At 36.5% G+C, this 27,060-nt stretch overlaps 5 protein-coding genes and 1 long non-coding RNA gene across 7 annotated transcripts; 3 read left to right on the top strand and 3 right to left on the bottom strand.

The window, feature by feature from the left end:
* The first annotated feature begins 3,593 nt into the window (after positions 1–3,593).
* LOC109169281 lies at positions 3,594–8,510 on the top strand. 2 transcript variants are annotated; one of them, XM_019318155.1, is made up of 3 exons: positions 3,594–3,630; positions 5,667–7,470; positions 7,591–8,510. In XM_019318155.1, the coding sequence occupies exons 2-3, from the start codon at positions 5,679–5,681 to the stop codon at positions 8,238–8,240; spliced, it is 2,442 nt and encodes an 813-aa protein (XP_019173700.1). In that variant the 5' UTR covers positions 3,594–3,630; positions 5,667–5,678; the 3' UTR covers positions 8,241–8,510. The 2 variants fall into 2 exon arrangements, with proteins under 2 accessions (XP_019173700.1, XP_019173699.1); XM_019318154.1 differs by having other exon boundaries at positions 3,597–3,630; positions 5,662–7,470.
* Positions 8,511–9,290: 780 nt separating this feature from the next.
* On the top strand, positions 9,291–11,435 carry LOC109169244. The gene is made up of 2 exons (XM_019318099.1): positions 9,291–10,920; positions 11,053–11,435. Exons 1-2 carry the CDS (start codon positions 9,291–9,293, stop codon positions 11,433–11,435), a joined length of 2,013 nt encoding a protein of 670 aa, XP_019173644.1.
* A 121-nt stretch (positions 11,436–11,556) lies between these two features.
* On the bottom strand, positions 11,557–13,340 carry LOC109169283 (ferredoxin, root R-B1-like). The gene is made up of 2 exons (XM_019318156.1): positions 13,154–13,340; positions 11,557–12,140 (listed from the first exon to the last, which is right to left on the bottom strand). The coding sequence occupies exon 2, from the start codon at positions 12,132–12,134 to the stop codon at positions 11,673–11,675; it is 462 nt and encodes a 153-aa protein (XP_019173701.1). The 5' UTR covers positions 12,135–12,140; positions 13,154–13,340; the 3' UTR covers positions 11,557–11,672.
* Positions 13,341–15,150: 1,810 nt separating this feature from the next.
* On the bottom strand, positions 15,151–17,541 carry LOC109169258. The gene is made up of 2 exons (XM_019318122.1): positions 16,738–17,541; positions 15,151–15,905 (listed from the first exon to the last, which is right to left on the bottom strand). Exons 1-2 carry the CDS (start codon positions 17,510–17,512, stop codon positions 15,247–15,249), a joined length of 1,434 nt encoding a protein of 477 aa, XP_019173667.1. The 5' UTR covers positions 17,513–17,541; the 3' UTR covers positions 15,151–15,246.
* LOC109169243 lies at positions 17,529–18,547 on the bottom strand. The gene is made up of 2 exons (XM_019318098.1): positions 17,672–18,547; positions 17,529–17,576 (listed from the first exon to the last, which is right to left on the bottom strand). Exons 1-2 carry the CDS (start codon positions 18,545–18,547, stop codon positions 17,529–17,531), a joined length of 924 nt encoding a protein of 307 aa, XP_019173643.1.
* Positions 18,548–21,591: 3,044 nt separating this feature from the next.
* On the top strand, positions 21,592–23,226 carry LOC109169259. The gene is made up of 2 exons (XR_002052208.1): positions 21,592–22,737; positions 22,931–23,226. It is a non-coding gene; the product is annotated as an uncharacterized LOC109169259 (long non-coding RNA).
* The last annotated feature ends 3,834 nt before the right edge of the window (positions 23,227–27,060 follow it).

Here is a 27,060-nt window from a genome sequence, read left to right as displayed (position 1 = left end):
GGGTATTGGTTCATGGAATAAGTTCGTTTATTGTTTTGCAATGAAAGAAAAGAAAATAAAAAAATAATGATGAGAAAATTGAGAAAAAAAAAAAAAGTCATGAAAAAAAAAAGAGATGAAATGAGAAAAATGAAGAGAAAATGAAGAAGAATAAAAGTTTGAAGCTTGATTCTAGTTTGTGTTGAAAGTTGTACTCAACCCCCACTACTTTAGAGTGTTGCTTTATGTTTCATTGTAAATTGCTCCTTAGCTTATAAATGTCATATCTCTTCTAGCCTCAATTGTGAATAAATGTAAAGTTCTCTCCTTTGTTTATTTTCCTTACCCCTTCTTTGTTAGTCATTCACCCTTAGCCCCATTACAAGCCTAATAAAGACCTATTTGATCTTAGCATGCAATCTTGGAGTTGAACTAGTGGGAGTATGAAGGGCAAGCCTATGGAATCTCATTCAAAGCCAAGTTTTGCATAATCTCAACTTAGTATTGTGCACACTTGATCCTCACACACTTTAATAATTTTGGTGCTTGGTTATTGGCTTGAGAATGGAACTTGTGTGGGATGCTAAAATGATTCTTGAAAGAAGTTGCGTTGTAGCAAGTCGGTTTGTGGATTGATAAGTTGTGCAAGTTGGGAGTGTGATCAATTTCATTGCTTGGATGGTAATTTGTCTTGTCTTTGCTTGAGGACAAGCAAATGTTTAAGTGTGGGGGAGTTGATAAGTGCATTTATGTCCATATTTTTACCCCTTGTATAGACATATTTTGAGTGACAAACACTTTGATTTTATGCAAAGAAGTGCCTTAATTCCTTTGTTTATATCTTTTGATGCATAAATTGTAGAGTGCAGGCAATTGTGTATTTTTGAGGTATTTTGGATGAATTTGGAGTCAATGAGAGCCAAATATGAAGCTATGGAGATGGATGCAACACTTCCAAAGGAGTCTAGGGTGGTTCTTTCAATGGTCTTGGTCATGTGGGCAAACCAAAGCAAAAGAGAAGCAAGCACCATGCAATTGCAATTTCCGACCTGCACATCGACGTCATGGTTCTTGGACCATATCTCAAGCTAAAAACATCCAAATTACATGATTCTTGTCCTATTGCAAAGAAGACTCAAAGGGCTACAACTCATATTCAGACATCAAAGCCTAAAAAGGAAGCCACAATGGTCAAAATCATCCTTGACGTTGAAGTTCCGAACTTACAGATTTCACCCGAAACTGACCACTGTTTGGTAATTTGATCATATCTCGGCCTAGGATTGTCCAAATTAAGTGATTCTTGCGCCATTTGAAAGAAGACTCGAAGATCTACAACTTTCATGAAGACACCGAAACCTAATTCTGAAGAAAAAAGGGTCAAAATTAGCCTGCAAGTCGAAGTTCTGTTGCAGATCAGCACTCGACGCGTCGAGAATTACTCTCGACGCGTCGAGAATTACTCTCGACGCGTCGAATCCTGGCAGAATGTCGAGCAGCCCATCTCTATTTTCTTTTGACTGCGTTATAACTCATTTTTTGGAGAAAAAAGAGAGGGGGGAACCCTAGATAGCAAGAACTCGTTTTCCTTTCATTTCCTTAGCTTAGATTAGTCTAGTATTTCATCTCTAACTCTTCTACAAAGCTTGTAATCATGGATTGGAGTGAGATTCAACCACAAAATCTTCATCTTCAATAGAGAAGCTTCTTACTCTTCTTCTTAAGCTTTTGTGCAATGTTTATGATATTTTCTTGTGCTTTGTTGTTATTTATGCTTATGAAGTGTGAGTAGTTCGTTTTTGGGCTTGGATTAGGGTGATATTGCTAACCTAGATGCTAAATAGGTGATTATTGCATAAGGGGGAAGAACCCTAACCTAGGGTTCATTTGTTTGAGTTGGTTTTATGTTTAATCTTGCTAATATTTGGTACGTAACTCTTATTAGCTTGCTTTTGGATAGTTTTTCTCCACAATGAAAGTTGGGGGAAGAATTTAAGCCTCTCCTTTCTCTAAACCCATTTTCTTTCTATGAAAATAGGGAAGAATTGGGAGCCTAAATGCTTATGTGCTTCAAGAGCTAGGAATTGATACACCATGAAAGTGGGGCAATCCTTGCTCTAATCCTTGTTCTTTAGCTTATGAAAATGGCTTTAAGCTAGGATTTTTATGTGCTTTGCCCTTATGTTCTCTTGGTTAATGTTCTCCCCTAATCCCTAAGTTGTTAAAGCATCTAGAAGGCAACATCCCCTAATTTGAGCCCATCTTTTATCATTGTGATTGCTTGTGTTTAAATTGCATTGTCTTAACTAGATTTTTAGCCCTTAATTGTTGACATTACCCAACCATGAATTTGAATTTGCTTGGATTCTTGTGGGTTCCAATACTTTGGTGCCTAGAACTTTAGTTGTCACTCAAGTACGTGCCATAGTCCCAATCCCTTGCGGAACGACAATTTACACCCGTATACTCACCACCTCTTTCCCTTACATCACGTACCTAATTTGTTTATATTTTTTGCTGAGCAACGCATTAACATGGATGATGTATATTTGTATAACAATTGGTGCGCCCGCACTGACCACACGGGAAGGCGTTGGCGCACCTGAACTTGGCACCAATAGGAATCTAAAAATATACCAGAGTAAGGCTAATAATGCACCAATTACACAAATAAAACACACAATAATGTGATTTTTTCTATTTCAGTACCCTATGACGAGTTTACCCTTGCAGTTCGCTGGGTAGGAGAACGTGCGCGAAAATACTGAAAAAATTTTGATTAATGTGATTCATTGATCTATCTAATCTAATGGCCTATAATTGACCATATGACCACACCTAACAACATGGCTGCACTTGATCGCCCCTATATATATATATATATATATATATATATATATATATATATATATATATATATATATATATATATATATATATATAGGCGGGTTCAGGTGCGGCAGTGTCTTACGATGCGGCTATTTCTTACGGTGCGGCAACACCAATAGTTCAACAAATATGCACCATCAACGTTAGGAAAATACACCACACAAAACAAAGTAAACAGAGCCCTGCATCACCAAACACACACCATTAGGTGTGAGTAAAAACACCATACACTGTTCGGAAATACACCATTGGGGGTGGTGAGTTATATGGTGTATTTTTTTGAGTCTGTTGTGTATTTTGTGATGTTTTATTACATTTCATTGTGGTGTGTTTTTATTACACAGTTGGGGCATATTATTAACACTGTTGGTGTATTCTGAAATTTGACCGCACCGCCGCACGGTAAGACCCCGCCGCATATGAGCGCTCTTCTATATATATATATATATATATATATATGAGAAGAAAATAGAATAATAAACTGTGCGCCGAAGTACTCGTGACACTCGTGGTAGCACAGAAGAGTATAACTAACGTTGTGAAAATGGAGAGATCGAGAAACCATTGTTCAAGGAAAGGCAAGAATAGGAATATTCACATTCTATTTTTGGCGTTTGAATTAAGAAATTAAACCCACAGTTGAGTGACTTGATTGTTTTGCCTATATTCCTTTCTATATATATATAGACATATATACTTTGTAATAATTCATAACAAAAGTACACAAAGGTAACACCACATCATCAATAACACAGGAACCAGGTAAGCTTACTCCATTTTATATGTGTATATAAAATTATAAATGTCTCTGTGTTATATATATATATATATATATATATATATATATATATATATATATATATATATGGAAAGGGTTCAGGTGCGGGTATAACTTCCTGTGCGGTTAACTAAAAAAGACGCACTTTAAAAATACAAATCACGCACATAAAGGTTTAAAATGACGCACATTAAGCATACAAATCACGCACCTTAAGAAAGAAAAACGCACCTTAGGAAGAAAAAACCATGCACCTAAAGCTTAGCCCGACGCACCTTAAGTACACAAACCACGCACCTTAAGCTCACAAATAATAAAGAACCTTAAGAACACAAACCACGCGCACCTAAAGTTTTAGGCTGACGCACCTTAAGTACACAAATCACGCACCTTAAGCACACAAACAAAGCATCTTAAGAACACAAATTACGCACCTAAAATTTTAAAATGACGCACCTTAAGCATATAAATCACACACCTTAAGAAGGAAAACCACGTACCTAGTTAAAACTTTAGGTCGACGCACATTAAGTTTCAACACTGACGCACTTTAAGCACACAAACTACGCACCTTAAGAAGGAAAACCAAGCACCTAAAGCAACCGCACAACTGCACTTGAGAAAGCCTACCACACACGAACACAATTTTATATATATATATATATATATATATATATATATATATATATATATATATATATATGTGTGTGTGTGTGTGTGTGTGTATGTGTGTGCGCATGTGTGTGTGTATGTATGTATGCATGCATGCATGCTAATGCGTGTTACAGCCTTATTGAGCTGTGGGCATTGTTTTGTCTAGATTTATGTAATTTACTTTTCTTTTTTTTTTTTTTTGTTTGTTATTGGCTTATTTCTTGATAATGTATTAAAAAGTATAGAAATGTCAATAAAACTTTAAAAAATTAGAAATCAAACTAATTATGAATTGAAGACGCCATAATGCGTACATACTGCGCGCAATCAATCAGAAGAATACATGATATGAGTAAATCTTGTGTTGCCTCCGTTTGATTGTAAGGAAGGAATTATGAGAAAATAAATTGTATGTTTTTTTGTGGAAAATGAATAATGTGGAAATAAAATTGTTAGTATCGAGTAGCAAAAGCGCAACTTTTGAAGAGTAGTTAGTAGCGAAGGTGTAATTTTATTTATAAACCAACATCACATTTTCAAAGGGTTGGGTGTTAAACTTGATCTTTTACCAATCTACGCACAACAATCTGCCTAGTCACATGACTTGGTCTTTACGAGACCAACCAATTTAAAATGTTATTACTGGACTCAAACTCGTAATAATCCGAATCTGATACCACTTGTTAGCTCAAGCGCTTACCATTTATGCCAAAAATTATGGCGGTCTATAAGAAAATAAAGTTGCGCATTCACTACTAGCTATAGTTTTTTGCGTAAGTGGTACGCGCTTGACCTCAACAAAAATAGAAATCCAAAGTACGACATTATTTGGTAAGAATAAATAGAATTACTAAGAATAAAAAAAGAATTAGTATAAGGACCAATGTTGCAAAAATCGCGCCTAGGCGCTAGGCGGTGACCGTCTGCCTAGAATAATTCGACGGAATCACCATTCTAGGCGGTCGACCGCCTAAGCTCCGAGTAGGTAGGCGGGATTTTGAATAATTTGTAAAATTATTTTCTAAATAATAAAAAAAAAAAAAAAAAAAAAAAAAAAAAAAAAAAAAACTTGATAAGGACTAAAATGTCCAGACAAACATGCAATTTGATTCTTACACTCCAGATTTTGTTTTTATGTATTATGAAATTTGAGAAAATGATCAAATAGACCATTCAACTTTATTTAAAAGTACAATTAATCAACTTTTAAAAAGTGTAATTAAACACTTTAACTGTCCAAATGAATCAAAAGTCTAATTTACTAGTAACAACATATTAACGGTAAAATTATCAACTTTATTAGCTAGGTTGGTGCATGTAGCTGATAATTGATGTCAAATTTGATGTGGATCTCTACCTAGTATAGGATCGGAGATCAATGACGACGGCGCCAACGATGATGTTTCCGCTTAAACAAATTCAAAAGCTACTGCAGCGGTTATGGGGGAACTGGAACATCCATGCCATTGTTGTAGCTAGCCTTGGGTTCCAGTGCGTGCTGGAATTCGTTGCGCCGTTGAGAAAAAGGAGAAAGAAAGGGTCCACCCACCTCACAATCTGGTCTGCCTATTTACTTGCCGACTACTTTGCTACCTTCGGCATAGCCCTCATCAATAGCAACTCCGACGACCAAGACGCCGCCGGCAACAAATCCTCCCTCCTGGAGGCTTTCTGGGCACCCTTCCTCTTGCTCCACTTGGGCGGCCCCCACGCCATCACCTCCTTCAACATAGAAGACAACAACTTATGGCATCGCCAACTCCTCACCCTCATTGTTCAGACTTTCTCCGTTCTCCTTGTTTTCTACCGCTACCAAATCTACCGCCACCGCTGCTTAACCATCTCCGCCGGGATCGTCTTCTTCGTCGGAATTGTCAAGTACGCTGAACGGACCCACTCCCTTTACCTGGCATCTGTGTCCCATATGAGGAGGTCAATGCTCGAAAATAATTCTTCTTCAAGTAAGGGATCCGAGGAGCTGTCGTTGCCGGCGAATCCGGACAAACTGGAGATCATCCACAGGGGGTACATATACTACCAACTCTTCAAAGGATTCATCTTGGATCATGCGTTTATCCACATTGAGGATAAACTAGAGGCGGTTAGGAAGGTGTTTCTAACGCTAGATCATGAGACCGCGTATAAAATCCTGGAAGTGGAACTCAACTTCATGTATGAGTCCATGTTCACCAAGATGGCTGCCGTCCAGTGGATAAGTTCATTCGGATATGCATACCGATTTGTGGTTCATGTTTTACTTTTAGCGGTGACCATCACGTTTTACTTCTGTAACAAGTCCGGCGCTAGTTCTCTTCACATCTCTATTACCTATCTCTTGCTGGGCGGTGCAGTTGTGTTAGATTTGGTGGCTCTATGGAAGCTGGTTTGCTCTGAGTGGACTGTAGCTCTAATGATGGAGAAGCCCAGAGAAGAGAGAAATAATCTGAGAAACTGGATTTCGAGGCACATGAGAGACCCGAGGATAATGAAACGCATCAACACTATACATACATGGATTTCGTCCAGAAAACGTTGGTCCAAAGAAATCCGACAATACAGCTTGATTAACCACTCCTCCTTTAAGAAACGGTGGCAACCGTTGGACAGAATAATCAACAGCTCCGGCCTCATCAGAGAGAGACTTGATGCGTGGCAGTACACTACAATTCAGCCGGTTGAGTGCCTCTTGCTCCACCGGGTTTTCCATGCCATCAAGAACAAGGCGGAGGCAACAGAGACTAAAGGCGGCGGTGATGAACAACGGCGACCTGAGGTTCATCATGAATACGACAATAGTGTGTTAATTTGGCATGTTGCTACGGAGATATGCTATTTCAGCGGAGGACAAGAAACAACAAAAATGAAAGATAATAAAAAACTGTGCAGAAATATTTCGGAATATTTGGTGTACTTTCTGGTAATGGAGGGGAAACTCACGTCCACAGTTCCCGGAAACATAGGATTGAGATTCAAAGACATATGCTGGGAAGAAGTTAAAGACACCATTAATGAAATTGTGGCGGGCTTGTCCAAAACAACATTCCGGAGACACCGTTTGGTGGACCACATCAACTCCATCACCTCTGCAAAACTCAATGACTTCAAGGATGCCGCCATTAACCTCGCCAACCGGAACAACAGAAACAACAATAATAATAATGCTACAGCAGGTAGAGCTAATAATTCTAGAATTTTTATGATGTGAATTGTACTGAAATACATACATGCATCATATCATGTCACCATATATATATCCAATTTCTAATCTCCGGCCATGGCATTATATACAGATCAATGTAATAGGAAGCGCACAAGGTGGGAAAAACTTAAAATGAAATGGGAAGATAAGAAGCGGAGAGAAGTTTGTGAACACCTGCTGCTGCTACAAAAGTTTACAGAGGACAGCGAAAATCCAAGAGAAAATCCAAGTGCAAAAAGTAGTAGTGATGATGATTATGCTAAGTCCATATTGTCCAAAGCTATTAAACTTGCAAAGCATTTGAAAAGCTGCTGCAGACAAGATCCAGATCCAGAGGGACCAAACAATATTAATCAGAATGAACAGGATGTTGAATATCCGGGTTCAACAGAGGAATTGATCGGCCAACCAAACAGACCGGACAATAATAATGTTGATGAAGAAGATTGTTGTTCGGAGGAGGAATTGTGGGAAATTCTGAGTCATGTGTGGATAGGGTTTCTGTTGTATGGAGCCAGCCATTGCAGAGAAGACGTTCAATATCTCAACAAAGGTGGAGAGCTTCTTACGTTTGTCCGCCTTTTGATGGTTCATTTTGGGCTCAGAGAAACCTTCAGGGATGAAGCTGGTGCTGCTGGTGGTGGTGGAGGATTCAAACTTGCAGCAGAATTGCAGAAAGTAATTAAAGATGAAAAATTACTACCTTTTCTCCCTAAAATCACCTCTAATTTTTTACCTTAGCCGCTTCATGTGTTGAAGTTTGTTTGTTTGTTTGTTGTTTTTAATATTGTAAAAAGTGTGTCAAGATGTAGATTTTCGTTTCTTCGAAGTGACAACCGGGAGCATACAGAGGTACCTGTGTGAGGACGAACTGGGACTGCTTGTGCCTTTAATACTATGAAGATCAGTTATTAATCTTGGATGTATCCATTGATGAGACATTGAACTAAAAACATATGTGAAAACAACATAAACTAAGTAAAAATATACAATTATTCCCACATTGCCACTACCGAGGTTTAAACTTTGGTCTCTTCTCCCAAATACTGCCCACTAAACCATTGAGCTAAGCCCGTGCCAGTTGAGCATTTGTATTTAGGTAGTAGTTTTGGTGCTTTCATTTAGTAGTCACATAACTGAAGTATTTATTGTGCATTCATAAAGAACTTGTTGTATATTGCTGAAGGAGCCTGCATGTTTTCACGTTAAGAGGTGCGGTGCTCTCACGTAAATGGGACTATATATATAAAATTAGTTAATTAAAAAAAATAATAACTCTTCTGTGCCAAGTCGACCATCCGATTAAGTGGCTCCTAAGGGAAGCAGTATGACAATTTAATTTGTCCCTCAACTTATGTATTGATTTTATAGGAATGAGCAGAATATTTAGAAATTTATTAAACTAGTACGTGGTGGTATCACACAAGAGAATAACGTTACGTAGAGGAAATATAATGGAGAGAGCAACCAAAAAACCATCCATTGTTTAAGCAAAGCTAGGAATTTAATAAGAATATTTGCATATCATGCTATGCTATTTTTGGTGTTTGAATGAAGAAACAATTGAGTGACTTGACTGTTTTGCCTATACATATTCTTTCTTTTTTTTTTTTTTTTTTGTTTTTCTTTTCTTTTGCATTGTGGTAAACTAGCTTAGATTGCTCAATTGGCTCAAACCAAAAAAGCTAATAGGTTGTTTCCATCAAAAGTTAAACTTAAAACCCCTTGGTTGGGGTTGTGTTGCGTCCTATCACAAGGATAAGACCTCATCAAGAACACATATATGCAGCAATGGAGACGATGGGGTTTGAGTTTCAACGAATACTGAGGGACTTAATGAACAAATGGGAAATCCAAGCTTACGTTATAGCTAGCCTTGCCTTTCAAATGGTGCTGGTTGTGCTGGCGCCCATGAGAAGATGGTCCAAGAACAACTTCATGTTTCTGGTCATCTGGTCCGTATATCTACTCGCAACCTTCATTGCTACCTTTGCCTTAACGCTCATCAACAGCAGCGGCGACAGATCGGATGATATCTTGGCGTTCTGGGCGCCGTTTCTGCTTGTCCACCTGGGCGGACCTCACACCATCACTGCATTGGCCATGGAGGACAACAATTTATGGCGCCGCCAAATGCTCACCCACATTGTTCAGGTCTTCTCGGTTCTCTCTGTTTTCTACACCTTCAAAATCTACCGAAGCGAATGGCGGGTCCCGACGGCGATCGTCTTTGCCGACGGAATCATCAAGTGTGTTGAGCGAACCCACTCCCTCCACCTAGCATCTCTCACGTTTTTGAGGAGGTCCATCCGGCAAAAAACAAGAAAACAGGGGAAAAAAAAGGGACGACAAATAACGTTGGTGGAGAAGGAGTACGAGGTTGTCCGGAAGTGGTACGAGGGCTACCAAACGTTCAAAGGATTCATCATTGATCACACGTTTGTCCACGACGAGTGTGGGAAAGACAAGGAGTTTTTCTCCAGGATAGATGAAGAGGATGCTTTTAAGGTGATGGAGGTGGAGCTCAACTTCATGTACGAGGCCATGTTCACCAAGATGATTGCCGTCCAATTCTACTGGGACAATTACCTCGGATACATATTCCGGTTCGTGTCTCATGCTTTGCTTATAACCGCGGCGGTCATGTTTTTCTGTCATTCCAAACAAAACCTTCGTCTCCATGACATTAAAGTCACCTATTACTTGCTGGGTTGTGCTCTTTCGTTGGACGCCATAGCTTTTGCCCATCTCATATTCTCTGAGTGGACCATGGTTAAAATAATGACATCAAAGGCACCGTCACTGCAAGTGAAGAAGACAATTCTGGGAATGATCTACGCCGTAAAGGAATTGATTACGGCGAAGAAGCGTTGGTCAGGGAAGATCCGACAGTACAGTCTGATCAACCACTCCTTAAACAGACGGTGGAAACATGTGGAACCGATACTAGACTATGTTTCGCTCAAGGACAGCATCGATCTATGTCTGCACACGACAACTGCTAAGGTTGAACAAAGGTTGAAGAAGCTGGTTCTATATGACATCAAGAAGAAGGAAGGAAAACACACAGCAGAAGGGCATGATGAAGACGCCCAAAACCTCACCATAATTCTCAATAGAATAATACTTCCCTTTGTTGAGCACCACAAGAACGAGCAGAATTATTATGCCAAGTTCGTGTTAACTCTGCATCTTGCTACAGAGATATGCTACTTCTTCACCATGGATGACAACGGGGAAGAAGAAGATCCGAATGCAGGGTTATGCAAACAAATCTCGGAGTATTTGGCGTTCCTTCTTGTGATGGAAGGGAATATCACGTCTGCTATACCGGGACATATAGGAATAAGATTTAAGGATATATGTTGGGAAGAATTCGAGCACACACTTAAGGACCTCGACAACACCTTCAAGGATGCAGGTAAATAAATGATTTTTGTTTTATAAATGAATGCAAAACCAATTAACTAGTCTAACCCATGACATTATAAATCCATTTTGTAGACATTAATTAGCTAGTCTGATCCATGACATTATAAATACATTTCTGTAGACATAGAAAGACGGGAAGCTTGTGAATACTTGGTGAATGAGTACAGCGAGGGGATGCATAAAAATGAGAACATTAATTTATCAGTATTGCCCAAGGGCGTTGGACTGGCAAGGGATTTGATCAAGTGTCGCAGCATTTATACAAGAGATGTTGAAAACCAGACATCAGAAGTAAGAGTCAATCCTAGGGTGTTGTGGGCAAGTCTGAGTCGAGTGTGGGTAGGGCTGCTGGTGTATGCATCCAGCCATTGCAGAGGAGATGTTTACTACCTGGCCAAAGGTGGAGAGTTTCATACATTTGTTCGCCTTTTGATGGCCCATTTTGGGCTAAGAGATAGTCTCAGAGGAGAACGTGGATTCGAACCTAACCAAGAGATTAATTAAGGCATACTATGTTAGGTGAGACCATCTCACGTGATGGCTAAAATGTTCAGTGTCTGGTGTGAGACAGTCTTTATGTTTATGTATATATGAAGGGCGTGAATTCCAATCAAAACAAAAATGCTGAAATGGGGGAAGGCAATGCCAATTGAATCATAATCCTGACAATTCAAGAAAACAAGCTAACATACTGTTGTCAGTCATGTAACTGCTACAAGGGAATAAGCTGTGAAGTAATACCTAGAAAAGCTCAGTCTCCTTGTGAGTGTGAATCACACAATCTGAGGTCGGGTAAGCGACACAAGTCAGCAAATATCCCTCTTCCATTTGGCTATCATCAAGAAACGATCCATCAGATTGATCAACAGAACCGGACGCGATCTTCCCAGCACAAGTGCAGCATGCACCAGCCCTGCAAGAATAGGGCAGGTCCATCCCTGCCGCCTCTGCAGAGTCCAGGATGTAAGCATCGGCAGGTGCATCAAACTCGTGCTCATTGCCATCAGGGTCTATCAACTTGACCTTGTATACTGCATTTGCAGATGCTCTGAAGCGAGAGTCAGCTTTCAAGTTCAAACCGAAAGATTTAGTGGTGCTTTTAATAGACACTGGAGACGATGGGAACTTGACAGAGGCACTCTTAGTTCTGGCATGAGTTGCAGGAATGGACACACAACTAGATGGGAGACCGACAGTCGACATGTTTACCTGAAAACATGACACTTAAATAGCTAGGAAAACTATAAACAATTATTCAAGGGATACAAATACAGAATTAAAACAAGGAAAAACAGTACTTGCTTCAAGCATATCCATATGATGTTTATCTATTCTCAATTAATAATCCATATTTTTTTCACCAAATAATTCATCCATGTTCTATCCAGTGTACTTCCTAGAAGAAATCACTGGAAATCATAGTCTAAGATACTCTTCCACAGTTGCACAGATTCTAACAAGAATGAATGATGCCAATACATTACAGAAATTATTAAAAAACGCAAAAATAAGAATGAAATTATATAATATATCTGTGGCTCCAACACATAACCATTCCTTTACTCAAAAAGAAAGATTGAACTCAAAACCATGGTTGGATAAAAGCAACATTTCAAAACACTCATTCATGCAACTGGCCAATTAGCTTATTATAGTGTAATTCTCATAAAGGCCACTCCTCTGAAATGCCACATTCATACTACTTGCTCAAAAGATCACTTAGAAAGTGACTTTAAATTTAACAAACCCATTATGCAATAACATCAACATTGAATTAAGACATCAAAGAATTTGATTAGAAAAGCCATTAAATCTATACACTTGATCAGAACAACCAAAGAAGAACAAATTAAACTTTGCAATAAATTCCCCAAGATTACATAACCCAATCTCCAAATTCAAAATGAAAAGAAAAATCCCCAAATGTTCTGCATGCTACTCTAATCCATTTATAAATCAAGTAAACAATATGATATCAAGAATACTCTGTTACCTAAACGTAAACTCCAATGCAGCAATGCTAAGAAATCAAAACACCAGAAAATACAATAATTACTCCTAGATCATACAGATATATGAAAGTCTAAAACAGTAAAATTCTATAGAAGCAACATTTTCAGATTGAGAACTCAAAAGAACATCAAACATGGTAGTTAGAGTTGAAAAAGATAAACACAGAAAAATAAACAACGGCGGGAAGAACGAGGAAATGAGAAGATTACCAAGACGGGATTTGTGATTGTGGAGTCAAGAATGAGCTAATGAGAGAGTGAAGAAGCGGCGCAGTAGAGGAATCGGCGCTTAGAAAAGTGGCTCCAAAATGCGGATTTATAGAAAGACAGATGGTTCGATGATCTAAACTCCGTCCAGAGCCGACGAATCGCCTCGCGCCTGCATTTGTACAGTGACGCACCCTTTTTCCGCCCACGGGTTTTTATACTTGCACGTGTATTTTACTCTCTTTGCACTAAGGCTAAATCTGTCAATATATTTGAATTGGGCCTATTGGGTGAGTAATTGGGGGGAAGGTGGAATGGGCCCGAATCCGAAGGGGATGTACCGACCCATGCCCAGAAGGTGGAATGGGCCCGAATCCGAACAAAGTTATAGGTAGACCTCCAACTTCCAACGCAGGTAACTCAGAGTATCATCAAGGATCGTTAAACGACGTCGTTTTATTAAAAACGCGCATCCCACTTAAAAACAAATTCAGTTTTGATTCCTCTCAACAGCATTCAGTATCGATGTTGGTACCTGTGTTTTAGGTGTGTACCATTTTTTTTTGGGTTTCTTAAAACGCAAGTTGGACTTGTGATGTATACCTAAAACGCATTTCCTAAATGCGTTTTATGCGGTGGAAATCAAATGGAATAGACTCGAACAGGCCTTGCCCGGAATGCTCGATTTCTCTGACTGAACTATCGGAGTTGCAGGTAATTCCGACGAAAGTACAAGGTGAGGTACTAGAATTCCAGTTATCGAACACGCTGGTTCCGGCGTTCTGGAAGGAGGCCTTTAAAGTTAGAAGCGATTGGAGCTCGTCGGATCTGGCAACGAAGAAAAACAAGGTAAAGAAAGATAGGAGAGAAAAAAGGGAACTAAGATTTGGCCAGAAAACTTCACCCACCGCCATCTCTGACGGTTTAGTTTGACGAGTAGAGAAAACTTGGTCTTCGAGGTGTGGAAAAGACGGGTTAGAAGAAACCCAAATTGAGAACAGTGCAGATCATACTCCCATTTCCTTTCACTTTCCTCAGTAATTTTCATGTGAAGAAAACCCAGGGCAGTTGTATGTAGGCCGGTGGTTGTGAAGACTAGAAGAGAAAACCCTCTCATCTTGCGTTTTACTGTATTAGTCACGTAGACGGCCGTCGGCGGAGTACCCGTAGCTTAAACGTATTTGGCAGTTGCATTTAACATATAATACGTTGAACCCATCTGCCAGATGCATTTTGCAGTATGTCATACGTATACCTAAAACACATTTAAGTAATACCTGAACTTGCGTTTTAAGAAACCCAATATAAATAAATAAATAAATATATATATATATATATATATATATATATATATATATATATATATATATATAGTGACATGGTTGTTTGCATGGGACACACCTAAAACCAAGTCCCAACATCGATTTACATATTTTTGTCAAAAAAAAAAAAAAAAAAAGTTCACCCACATTTTGTGAAATACATGGATCCTTCTACACATTTCAGTCAATTCCCTCTTTCCACCTACTGTTTTGCTAGTTTGTAGATCCTTTAATTAACTTGTCTACTTATGTGTATGATCCAATTCTTTCAATCATGTTCAAATGCTTATAGGCAAAATGATTATATATGTTTCGGTGTTTATATATTTTGTTTACGTACTGTTTGCTTTAATTTTATTTAGAAGTCTCGGTTAGACTGCTTTATTTAGAATGATGCGTATACAATTTGTTTGTGTTAATCTAAAGAAGCAATTCAAAAGACTTAACCTGCAAATAAATTTTTATCTTTCTATGGCTAATTTGAGACGCAAAACTTAAAATACCATTATTGTAAATGTTAGTTTATGGCTCATGTGAACAACATCGCTTTTAATAACTATGTATTCTGTGTCTGGCTTCTGCAGCATGTGCAAACATTTTATGTGTTCTTTTCTTTCTTCTCTTGTCTTTCTGCATGATTTAAAGTTAAAATAGCACATATATGTTTTTAGTTCAATGTCTCATCAATTGCACAAATCCAATTAATTCAATCGTTTATTTTACACACTTTTTACAATATTAAAAAAACAAACAAACAAACTTCAACAAATCAAGCTAAGGTAAAAAATTAAAGGTGATTTTAGGGAGAAAAGGTAGTAATTTTTCATCTTTAATTACTTTCTGCAATTCTGCTGCAAGTTTGAATCCTCCACCATCAGCAACAGCAGCAGCAGCACCAGCTTCATCCCTGAAGGCTTCTCTGAGCCCAAAATGAACCATCAAAAGGCGGACAAACGTAAGAAGCTCTCCCCCTTTGTTGAGATATTGAACGTCGTCTCTGCAATGGCTGGCTCCATACAACAGAAACCCTATCCACACATGACTCAGAATTTCCCACAATTCCTCCTCCGAGCAACGATCTACTTCATCAGCATTATTATTTTCCGGTCTGTTTGGGTGGCCAGTCATCAGTTCCTGTGCTGAATCCGGATTTTCAACATCCTGTTCGTTCTGATTCTGATTATTGTTGGGTGCAGGATTAATTGGTCCCTTTGGATCTGGTATGCAGCAGCTTTTCAAATGATTTGCAAGTTTAATAGCTTCGGACAATTTGGAATTAGCATAATGATCATCACTACTACTTTTTGCACTTCCATTTTCGATTTTGTCTCTCAACTTCATGTGTAGCAGGTGTCCACAAACTTCTCCCCGCTTCTTATCTTCCCATTTCATTTTGAGTTTTTCCCACCTTGTGGGCATCCTATTACATGTATCTGTATATAATGCCATGGCCGAGATCAGAAGTGGATATATGGTGACATGACATGATGCATGTATTTTAGTACAATTCACATCATAAAAAAAATTCTTGGATAGGGTTAAATAGACTATTCAATTATATACTAAAGTAAAATTAAACTTTTAAAGAAAAGGTCTTATTAGATACATTTAGCTCCTATTTTTATGCTATTAAGTTGATTAACACATTACCTTTAGGTACAGGAAAAAAGTGTTTCTTCTAATTCAAAATATTAATTAAAAATTACCTCCCTCATTCGTCTAGCCTTATCCGTTCTTATATTCTTATGTAATTAAATTGATTAACATATTTACATCAAAAAAAAAAATTGATTAACATATTACCATTAGATACAATAAAAACAAGTATTTTTTAATTAAAAATAAAAGAAAGTAATTTAAATAAAATTATACTTCCATTGCAAGCCGTGGTTTCTCGGTCCAACTGAATTGAGAAGTTGGTCATGGTTTCTTCTTCTAGTTGGTCGGCTCCTCTATCCAACTAGACAAAGAAAATTGCCAGCTTCTCCTTTGATCTTTGATTTTTTTTTAAATATTATTTTTGAAATTTTTTTACCTGCTATTACATTGGCCTTGTCTAGAATTATGATCTAATTACGCAAATTTAAAAAGTTAATGGCATTAAAAAAATGAGATTAGTGTCTAATTGTTTTATATATATATATATATATATATATATATATAATAATAATGGTTGAATTGCATCTTGGTTTATAGGGCCTATTTCATATATATTTATACCAAAATTGTAGAATTTTGTAGAAGGCCGGGGGTAGGTAGGTCTACCTGCTGCAGCATTATTGTTGTTGTTTGTGTTGTTCCGGTTGGCAAGGTTAATGGCGGCATCCTTGAAGTCATTGAGTTTTGCAGAGATGATGGAGTTGACGTTGTCCACCCAACGGTGTATCCGAAATGTTGTTTTGGGCAAGCCCGCCACAATTTCATTAATGGTGTCTTTAACTTCTTCCCAACATATGTCTTTGAATCTCAAACCTATGTTTCCTGGGACCGTAGACGTGAGTTTCCCCTCCATTACCAGAAAGTACACCAAATATTCCGAAATATTTCTGCACAGTTTTTTATTATCTTTCATTTTTGTTGTTTCTTGTCCTCCGCTGAAATAGCATATCTCCGTAGCAACATGCCAAATTAACACACAGTTGTCGTATACATGATGAACCGGCAGCTGGTCGGTAGAAGTGGAAGCACCGCCGGCTGGCGGCTGCTTCGCCTTGTTCTTGATGTGATCGAAAAGCCGCCGGAGCAGGAGGCACCCAACCGGCTGAATTGTAGTGTACTGCCACGCATCAAGTTTCTCTCTGATGAGGCCGGAGCTGTTGATTATTTTGTCCAACGGTTGCCACCGTTGCTTATAGGAGGAGTGGTTGATCAAGCTGTATTGTCGGATTTCGTTGGACCAACGTTTTCTGGAGGAAATCCTTGTATGTATAGTGTTGATGCGTTCCATTAGCCTCCGGTTTCTCATCAGCCCCGAAATCCATCTTCTCAGAAGATTATTATAATTTCTGTCTTCTATGGGCTTCTTCTTCTCCTCCATCATTAGAGCTACAGTCCACTCAGAGCAAACCAGCTTCCATAGAGCCACCAAGTCTAACACAACTGCACTGCCCAACAAGAGATAGGTAATAAAGATGTGAATAAAACTAGCGCCGGACTTGTCACAGAAGTAAAACGTGATGGTCACCGCTAAAAGTAAAACATGAACCACGAATCGGTATGCATATCCGAATGAACTTATCCACTGGACGGCAGCCATCTTGGTGAACATGGATTCATACATGAAGTTGAGTTCCACTTCCAGGATTTTATACGCGGTCTCATGATCTAGCGTTAGAAACACCTTCTTAACCGCCTCTAGTTTATCCTCAATGTGGATAAACGTATGATCCAAGATAAATCCTTTGAAGAGTTGGTAGTACATGTACCCCCTGTGGACGATCTCCAGTTCGTCGTCCAGATTCGCCGGCAACGCCTCCTCGGATCCCTTACTTGAAGAAGAAGAAGAATTATTTTCAAGCATTGACCTCCTCATATGGGACACAGATGCCAGGTAAAGGGAGTGGATCCGTTCAGCGTACTTGACAATTCCGGCGAAGAAGACGATCCCGGCGGAGATGGCTAAGCAGCGGTGGGTGTAGATTTTGTAGCGGTAGAAAACAAGGAGAACGGAGAAAGTCTGAACAATGAGGGTGAGGAGTTGGCGGTGCCATAAGTTGTTGTCTTCTATGTTGAAGGAGGTGATGGCGTGGGGGCCGCCCAAATGGAGCAAGAGGAAGGGCGCCCAGAAAGCCTCCAGGAGGGACGATAGGGGGCCGGCGGCGTCTTTGTTGTCGGAGTTGCTATTGATGAGGCCTATGCCGAAGGTGGCAAAGTAGTCGGAAAGTAAATAGGCACACCAGATTTTGAGGTGGGTGGACGCTTTCTTTCTCCTTTTTCTCAACGGCGCAAGGAATTCCAGCAAGCACTGAAACCCAAGACTAGCCACAACAATGGCATGGATGTTCCAGTTCCCCCATATCCGCTGCAGTAGCTTTTGAATATGTCTAAGCGGAATCATCATCGCTGCCGCCGTCATTATATTATTGATCTCCGATCCTATACTATATCATAGTGCATGAAAATTAATTTAAAGATATAGATCCACATAAAATTAACATCAACTATCAATTGCACCAACCTATACTGTACTAGCTTATAACACCCGGCCTCCACAAATTAACCAAAAATATAATTTCAGAGTTTGATGGGAGGAATGGAAATTGAATTTCATAATACATCAATTGTCTAGAGTTTGAGAATCAAATTGTCTTTGATAATAATATTAAGTTATTTTAGACATTTTAGTCCTTATACTAATTCTAGCTCTTTTGATTCTTAATTAGTAATTTTATTCATTTTTACCAAACAATGTCTTAATTTGAATTTATATTTTTGTTAAGATCAAGTTCTTATCACTTACGTCAAAAGCTATATATATATATATATATATCTATATATATATATATATATATATATATATATATATATATAGTAGTGAAAGCGCAACTTTATTTTTTTATAGACCGACATAGCATTTGAGGTAAATGGTAAGCGCGTGATCTAACAAATGTATCAAAGCCAAGTTATTAGGACTTTAATTTGAATCCCTGTAATAACATTTAAAATTTGTTGATTTTGTAAAAGCTAAGTCTAGCACCCTATGACTAGGGAGAGATTGTTGTGCGGATGTCAAAGTAAAGGCCAAGTCTAACACTTAACGTCTCGAAAATGTAATGATAATCATTTGATTCTAACAATTTTATTTCCACGAAATTACGTGCAATTTCTTTAATTTTCACATAATTCTCTCCTTACACTCAAACGAAAGCAAGATTTACTCATGTATTTCTGATTGATTGCGCGCAGTATGTATTCAGGCCTCTTCACTTTATTATTAGTTTGATTTCTAAATTTTTTAAGTTTTATTGACATTTCTATACTTTATTTTAATACATTAGCAAGAAATAAGCCAATAACAAAAAAAAAAAAAAAAGAATACATAAATCTTGACAAAACAATGCCCATATACAGTATTAGCAATGAATAACTACAGACTTAAACCATTTGGAGGATTAGAGTATTAAATCATTAATTAAGCATATATATGCATTGTTTAGCTTATGGCTGCAACACACATTATATACACAGAGACGTATATATACACATATAATAAAATGGAGTAATCCTACCTGGTTCCTGTGTTATTATTGATGATGTGTTGTTACCCTTGTGTACTTTTGTTATGAATTATTGCAAAGTATATATGTGTATATATAGAAAAGAATATAGGCATGCAAAACAGTCAAGTCACTCAACTGTATGTTTCTCAATTCAAACGCCAAAAATAGAATGTGAATATTCCTATTCCTGCCTTTCCTTCAACAATGGTTTCTCCCCATTTCCACAACATTAGTTATACTCTTGTGTGCTACCACGAGTTTCACGAGTACTGCCATGCACAAATTTCTTATTCTATTCATCTTCTCATATAAATATATAGATATATATGCTTGCGTTCAGATGATAACTTAACGTCTTGTATTTGTTTTTTTTTTTTTTGGAAGTTTCGTTTTCCGTTTCTGCCATTAACTTTTAAAAAAAAAAAATCTCTATTTCGTATGTACAAAAAAATGCACATAAACTCCTAACATAATACACATAGTCTAATATAATACATAATACACATAAACTCTTAACATAATACACATAAATACAAATATTTAAAAAATAAAAAAAATTGTAACAGACTGAACGGTGTCCATCGCGTCAACTCCCCCACCAACTTATAAAAACGACATTATTTTAAACCAGGACACCTAGTGCATTGTGTGTCCTGGTACACGATACAACGGTTGTAACTTGTAAGTTCTAAGTTTGGGCCATTGCGCTAAGGCTAAATCTGTCAATATATTTGAATTGGGCCTATTGGGTGAGTAATTTTTATGAAAATTAAAGGGGAGGAAAATGTGGAATGGGCCCGAATCCGAGGGGATGTACCGACCCATGCCCAGACCCGAACAAAGTTATGGGTAGACCTCCAACGCACTCGCAGAGTATCATCAAACTCATATTTTGAGATTCTCCACACGGCAGAGCAATGGAATCATCGGCGGCAGCTCGGAGGAGTGGCGGCGGCCTTCTCGAAGGCCTTTACAGAGTCATCATGCGCCGCAACTCTGTCTACGTTACCTTCGTAATCGCCGGAGCTTTCATCGGCGAAAGGGTCAGTACAAATACATGCATACGTATCATGTATAGATTTCACGTGAATGGATTTTGTTGGATCTGAATAATTTGAAGCATATGTAACAAGTAGAAATTGAATTTTGTTGAACTTATTTTGATTTTTTTTTTGTTTAATTTCCTATGAATTGTAACTACAGGCGGTGGACTATGGAGTTAAGAGGCTCTGGGAGCAGAACAATGTTGGGGTATTGTTCATCGCTTTCCACCTACTGTTTTGCTAGTTTGTAGATCCCTTAATTAACTTGTCTACTTATGTGTATGATCCAATTCTTTCAATCATGTTCAAATGCTTATATGCAAAATTGGAACTTTTTATTCTTATGCTCCTAAAAATGTGTTCTTTTTGATTTTTTTTTTTTTAATTTTAAATTTCATTGTACTATATGATTGTTCACGTGTCTATAAATGAACAAATACTGGGTTCTAATCAGTGAATAATGGAGTTAGGCTCAAAATTAATGTGCAAAGTGCTGGGATGTAAAAAGAGCTGAATCTCTTTTTTCTTCTCTTATTCTCTGAATCTTTGTTCTTCAAAAAATAGTTGTCTATTTTCTCCCCTAATGCAGCATTGCAAGCCCGGAGATTACAATAAACTCGTTAAAGCAGTTAGTTATTTGATGATGTCATTAAAACCAAATTATTTACAAAATGATTATATATGTTTCTTAAAGTAGTGTTTATATATTTTGTTTACTGTTTGCTTTGATTTTATTTAGAACTCTCGGTTAAACTGCTTTATTTAAAATGATGCGTATACAATTTGTTTGTGTTAAACTAAAGAAGCAATTCAAAAGACTTAACCTGCAAATAAATTTTTTTCTTTCTATGGCTAATTTGAGACGCAAAACTTAAAATACCATTATTGTAAATGTTAGTTTATGGCTCATGTGAACAACATCGCTTTTAATAACTATGTATTCTGTGTCTGGCTTCTGCAGAATGTGCAAACATTTTATGTGTTCTTTTCTTTCTTCTCTTGTCTTTCTGCATGATTTAAAGTTAAAATAGCTTTCTGCACCTTTGGTTCGCTGCTCGCTTTCTGTGGTAAAACATGTGCTTCACTTCGCTCTTTCTGCACCAAGTGTTAGGGACACTATTGCGTTTTTTAGCTTCACACTTTAAAAATGTATGGGTTTCACTTTACCGCACATTTCTATGGATTTCCTTGGTAGTCAACCCATTTTTCTTAATCAACTCTGGTGTCATCGTCTCCTACTTAGTAGCTGGCTTCCCATTCTTGGGATCATTGTTCATATATGCTTTAGCATAGCAAAAAGCCTAGCGAACTCTGATAGAACCTGCATTTCTGCCAAACCCAACATTCAATCAACCCTCTATGTCAGCCAGTCCATCTCATCATCATCACTTTCTCCTAATTCCGTGCTCTAAGTTTCCTGACAAAACTGTTGCCTGTTAACACTGACATGACTTGAATTCGTTTGCTGACAATCCATACCACAAAAACATAATCCACTATCCCTAGCTTTTTAGTTTTGTAGTTGTATCCACTCACAAGTTAGCATTGCTGTCCTCTTCCTCATTTCAAATAATTCACTATCATAATTGTCAGTTATACCCACTTTAAGCATCCCATCAGTTATTATTATTGAATGGTGCCGTTTGAATTTTATAATATTTTAGCCCATTTTGGAGAACCCATGCTGTGACTTTTTTCATAACATTCTTGCGGATTCTTCTATATAATCATTAATTATTATGTGATTTATGTCCAATAATAGTGAGGAAGGATAAATATGTACCTAGGTCTTGATTCCTAGATTTCTTCCCCTGCTTCATGGCTTCTGTAAGCTTCAACCTATCACTATGAGCAACCCTTATCTTTTTTTTTTTTTTTTTTTTTTTTTTTTTCTTCCTGACAGAAAATTAGAGAATGATGGCTGTCTAGTATTTCCATCCACTACCTTCCAATTCCCTCTGGACCAACTCTCACCTAATACCTTGTGCCTCGTGGAATTTGTGGTGGAGAAACTTGTCCCTTTTCTATTATTTTCTGCTTATTCTATCATTGCTGTTAGAATATCACTCATCCTCTTCTAAATTTCATTTATTAGTTTTTTTTTTTTTTTTTTTTTTTTTTTTTCTGATGAACTTTATTGGGATTATCTCACTTGCTTAAATTTTCAACTGAAATGCTCAAACTATCAAAATGCAGAAGCGTTACGAGGATATTCCAGTTTTGGGACAAAGGCCATCCGAATAAATTGGCAGGAACACTGCTCATAATCAGAATGGAGGCATTTTTTTTTTCAATTGATTTTGAATAAAACCTATTTTATTGGGTCATAATGGCTCTGAGACTGCATTCTGCAGATGTTCTGTAATATTCGAACTCATATAATCACCATACCCTCATTTTTCGACCTCAAAATAACGGCTCTCTTTCTCTCCTCTTTGAAATGTTTGAACTCAAATTAATCACTCAGCAAGTATCATAGAGATTTTGGTCAAGATCAGTACTCAAGATCAGCAATAGTTTTCATTATCCATTTTCATTGTTTCATGTTTTTTAAAATTATTTTTGTTTGACTTGCTAACTATATATGTTTCCCTGTTGGAGGTTTTTGTCTTGAGAAGGTTGTGGGGTAGATGTATTATGTATATACATGCAACCTTCCACATTGTGTTTTTTCTTATAGTAATGTCTACTGCTCTGCCAAATGCTACCAACATTTGATACTCTTTTATCATTGAAAGAATCTGACAGTCATATATAGTAGTGGTTGGGAATTTGGTTCTATCGAAAAATAAACAGTATAATGTTTTACAGGCTCTTCTAACAGTCTTTTTTCATTTTAGACTATAATACAATACTATAGATGTTTTTGTATTAGTTAAATTTGATGTTCATTTCATAATGAACTAAACAACACTTGAAGAACATGTTACATGGGTTTGACCAGTTCAGAAAGATGATATTGTTGTTGCAGGAAGTTAAGTCAAACCAAAATGTGGGAACCACAGATTGGATTGTAATAATCCTTTATTATTTATTATTATCAAGTTCTTTCTGAGATTTTGAAGTGTAAGGCTTGATTGTTAGTAATTGATTAATTTTAAGACATAAAAGGTAGGGCATGGATTCACTCAAACTACTTTCCCAAAGAACCATTTTGCTGTTGTGTATACGAATTTCTTTGGAATATTTTGACCATTCAATAACCTTAACCCACCATCATTAATAAAATAAATTCAAGAGTCAAATAAAGTTATCACAAAGCTCTAGAAAAAGGTTACCAAGTGACTGAAACGTGATTTTTGTATATCGATAGTCACAAGTTTGATTTTTACCAATACTCTCTTGATAGAAATCATTGCATAAGATTTTTCTAGTGCGATTTACTTCTCCTTTCTTGTGTGATTTGCATACTATTATCCAAAAAGTAACTATGGATTTTCCTCATCTGAAAAAAAAAAAAAAAAGTTATCACAATGTATGGAGGAAATTGAAATTTCTTTAATTTGTAAAGTTTTTATAAAACTCTGTCATATTGCATTTGAGAGCATTTTTTATTTAACAGGAAAATATTTTTAAATTCGAAATTAAAAATAAAGATGTTATAGTCCGTAGACCAAATGTAGGATAAATTTGTGGATATATTTTGTGACTTACGATATTGGGTAACTTTAGATTTACAAAAAAAAAAAAATAATAATAATAATAATAATAAGAATGTTAAAAAGTTTTGGAGCTGAGCATGTTGATTTTTTGTTGAGTAAGAATCAAACTCTATGAGTGTAACCCGAGTCAAATCTTAATGAATATGCCGTACGCAAATTCACCTAAAGACAAGTTTACCTAATTCGTTCCGTAATAAAATTTAATTTGTTTGCGATAACGATTATATTTGTCATTTAAGAATTAATGACACTTGAAACTTATTATACTAGTCAAAATTTGTATCATATAAGCTAAAAACTTGAATGCATGCACAAGACAAAATGTGCCTTCATAGGAGATTGATTGGATCAAATAATTAATTTTAATGATTCATGAACTTGAAAACATTATGAGATTCTTTATTGACTATAATCCTCTCAACAAAACATTATGGACATCCTAAATGTCATCATGAATGCAAAATGATCTATTGACTTGTTAATATGATAATTGATAATAAGGTAGACTCCATCACAAGAAGAGATGATTTTTATCAGCCCTAACACCCCCCCCCCCCCCCCCCAAACACCCCCACCATTAATGTCTACCTCTCTTTGGACTATGATGATTAAAAATTAAAAGAATCTAGGAAAAAGCAAGTTGGTGTATTTCAACTATACATTATACTAATTAATAATTAAGTTCCATGCTTAAGTGACAAGCAATGTCTTATTCCCATATAACCTGATAAGATTTGTGATTTTTGAAGCCACCCACACACATATATACAATGATACATTTGAACATGATTTGGTCTAAACCAATCACCTTAGCTTTGTAGTACAGAGAAGCAAGCAACTATAAAGAGGGATATGAATTCAAAGGAATGTTAGATCAAATGGAAACCTTTATATATTCTCATACATAAATTTCCACATCTCACATACTCACATGAGTGGATCACTAACTCTTTAATTTACGGAAAAGTCTGCAGTCGCTACTTGAAGGTGCACAACTAATCTAGATTGTTTATAGCTAATCGTCTCAAACCAAGAAGACCAAAGACAGAACATCTAGCTAGTTTAGGAGCTATGAATTCATAGATGAAATGGAAACCTTAATTAATTTATGTTTCCACAAATTTTCACCTGATGAACATGTCATGTGTTTCAATATGAGAAAACATAACAAGCTAGTTAGTTGAAGAACTCCAAAGTATACATGCACCTAATCCATTGGACCAAACCTCTTTCAATGTCCAATGATTGGTTTTAGGAAGGAATTATTGGTATACGGGGGCATATAATTATTTGCAAAACTTTAATTTATTGATCATATATATAAATGACAAACAATGCATTGAGTATTTGTAATCCACATTATCCTCTATAATAAATAAATAAATAAATAAATAAATAAATTATGGGTCCATTCCCTAAGGTCTTTATCCACCACCCTCCTCTAATTAGTTCATTTAGTCACAGAAGTACTAATTATGTAAGTATATAACAATATATATGGTCCATTGCTTCTCCAAACGTCCAAACATAGCTCTTTGTTTTTATTTTTCATTTTGTTTCTTACCATTGGTATACATGAAGAAATTATATATGATAATGATGGCGGCTTATAATCACAATCTTTATCTTCTTAAAAAAATAATTAAAAACATTGAATGAATAGTGTTTAAACTAACATTTGATTATATGTTTAAGCGATTCAAACCTCTTTCACTTGAGTCAACACCTTTTGATACAGAGTCTTAGAATTTTGTAATAACACGAAACAAACTTATATTAGTTATTGGCTGATGTATTAAAAAAACATAAGCAAATTAAATATTTAATATTAGTTAATAAAAATTAAAATGAAGGATGAATTGGTTTAGAGGTAAATAGTGTGATTATGGTGTACGATAATTTCAAAATTAAGATTATTATGATTAATTATTTAGCATACCTAATGTGATCCAAAGCTCCAAACAATGCAAGACATTAATAAATGAAGATGTTAGGAAGTCCAATCTGCACCAGTGAATAAAATTTTAATATTTCTAATAAGAGAAAAAGAATCTTGGGGTGGCATGGTGGTTTTGGTTTTAGTTGATGACAGGGATTGGATGTTGAGCCATCAATAAATCAAATAATAATACCAAACAAATCCATTTCAAACCATATTTATATTTATATTTATATTTATATGGACCGGATTATAATACTCAATAATTATCACCACAATCACCTTTCCTAATTATATGCTTAATTACTACTTAAATATCATGTTTTCGTTCATTAAAGGTTTGGACCAAAAAAAATCAAATCAATTTTTTTTTCTTAAAAAAAAAAATACATCATTGCCTGCTTTAATTCAAAATTAAAATGTGAAAAGACAACATAGTAATCAAACATTTTTTGTGGTTTTAGTGAGTAATTATTTTGAACGTTAAAAACACGGAAAATGATTAAGAAAATTATGAGTGATTAATGTGGTGTTTTACATTTACGAGAGTCGGGATTGAATAATGGAGAAATAGGGGTAGGTAGTACGTGGCAATTGTGTAAGACACCAACAAACACCCAATCAGAAAGCACTGACGGTTAGAGAGAGAGAGAGTTATAAACCCTCTCTAGTTTTTTTTTTTTTTTTTTTTTTTATTTTTATTTTTTTTTTAAGCATAATATTAT

The sequence above is a fragment of the Ipomoea nil genome, unplaced genomic scaffold, assembly GCF_001879475.1.
Source record: "Ipomoea nil cultivar Tokyo-kokei standard unplaced genomic scaffold, Asagao_1.1 scaffold3267, whole genome shotgun sequence".
Classification (NCBI taxonomy): Eukaryota; Viridiplantae; Streptophyta; class Magnoliopsida; order Solanales; family Convolvulaceae; genus Ipomoea; species Ipomoea nil.
The sequence above is the reverse complement of the archived record's forward strand: the minus strand, read 5'-3'. Positions and strand labels throughout refer to the sequence as shown.

Coding starts and splice junctions, on each gene's coding strand:
- LOC109169281 (XM_019318155.1), top strand. CDS start 5,679: ATGACGACGGCGCCAACGATGATGTTTCCGCTTAAACAAATTCAAAAG. Junction 7,471..7,590: donor TAATAATAATGCTACAGCAG/GTAGAGCTAATA, acceptor CATTATATACAG/ATCAATGTAATAGGAAGCGC.
- LOC109169244 (XM_019318099.1), top strand. CDS start 9,291: ATGGAGACGATGGGGTTTGAGTTTCAACGAATACTGAGGGACTTAATG. Junction 10,921..11,052: donor CAACACCTTCAAGGATGCAG/GTAAATAAATGA, acceptor ACATTTCTGTAG/ACATAGAAAGACGGGAAGCT.
- LOC109169283 (XM_019318156.1), bottom strand. CDS start 12,134: ATGTCGACTGTCGGTCTCCCATCTAGTTGTGTGTCCATTCCTGCAACT.
- LOC109169243 (XM_019318098.1), bottom strand. CDS start 18,547: ATGACGGCGGCAGCGATGATGATTCCGCTTAGACATATTCAAAAGCTA. Junction 17,577..17,671: donor CATACCGATTCGTGGTTCAT/GTTTTACTTTTA, acceptor CTTGTTGGGCAG/TGCAGTTGTGTTAGACTTGG.
- LOC109169258 (XM_019318122.1), bottom strand. CDS start 17,512: ATGATGGAGGAGAAGAAGAAGCCCATAGAAGACAGAAATTATAATAAT. Junction 15,906..16,737: donor CAACAATAATGCTGCAGCAG/GTAGACCTACCT, acceptor CATTATATACAG/ATACATGTAATAGGATGCCC.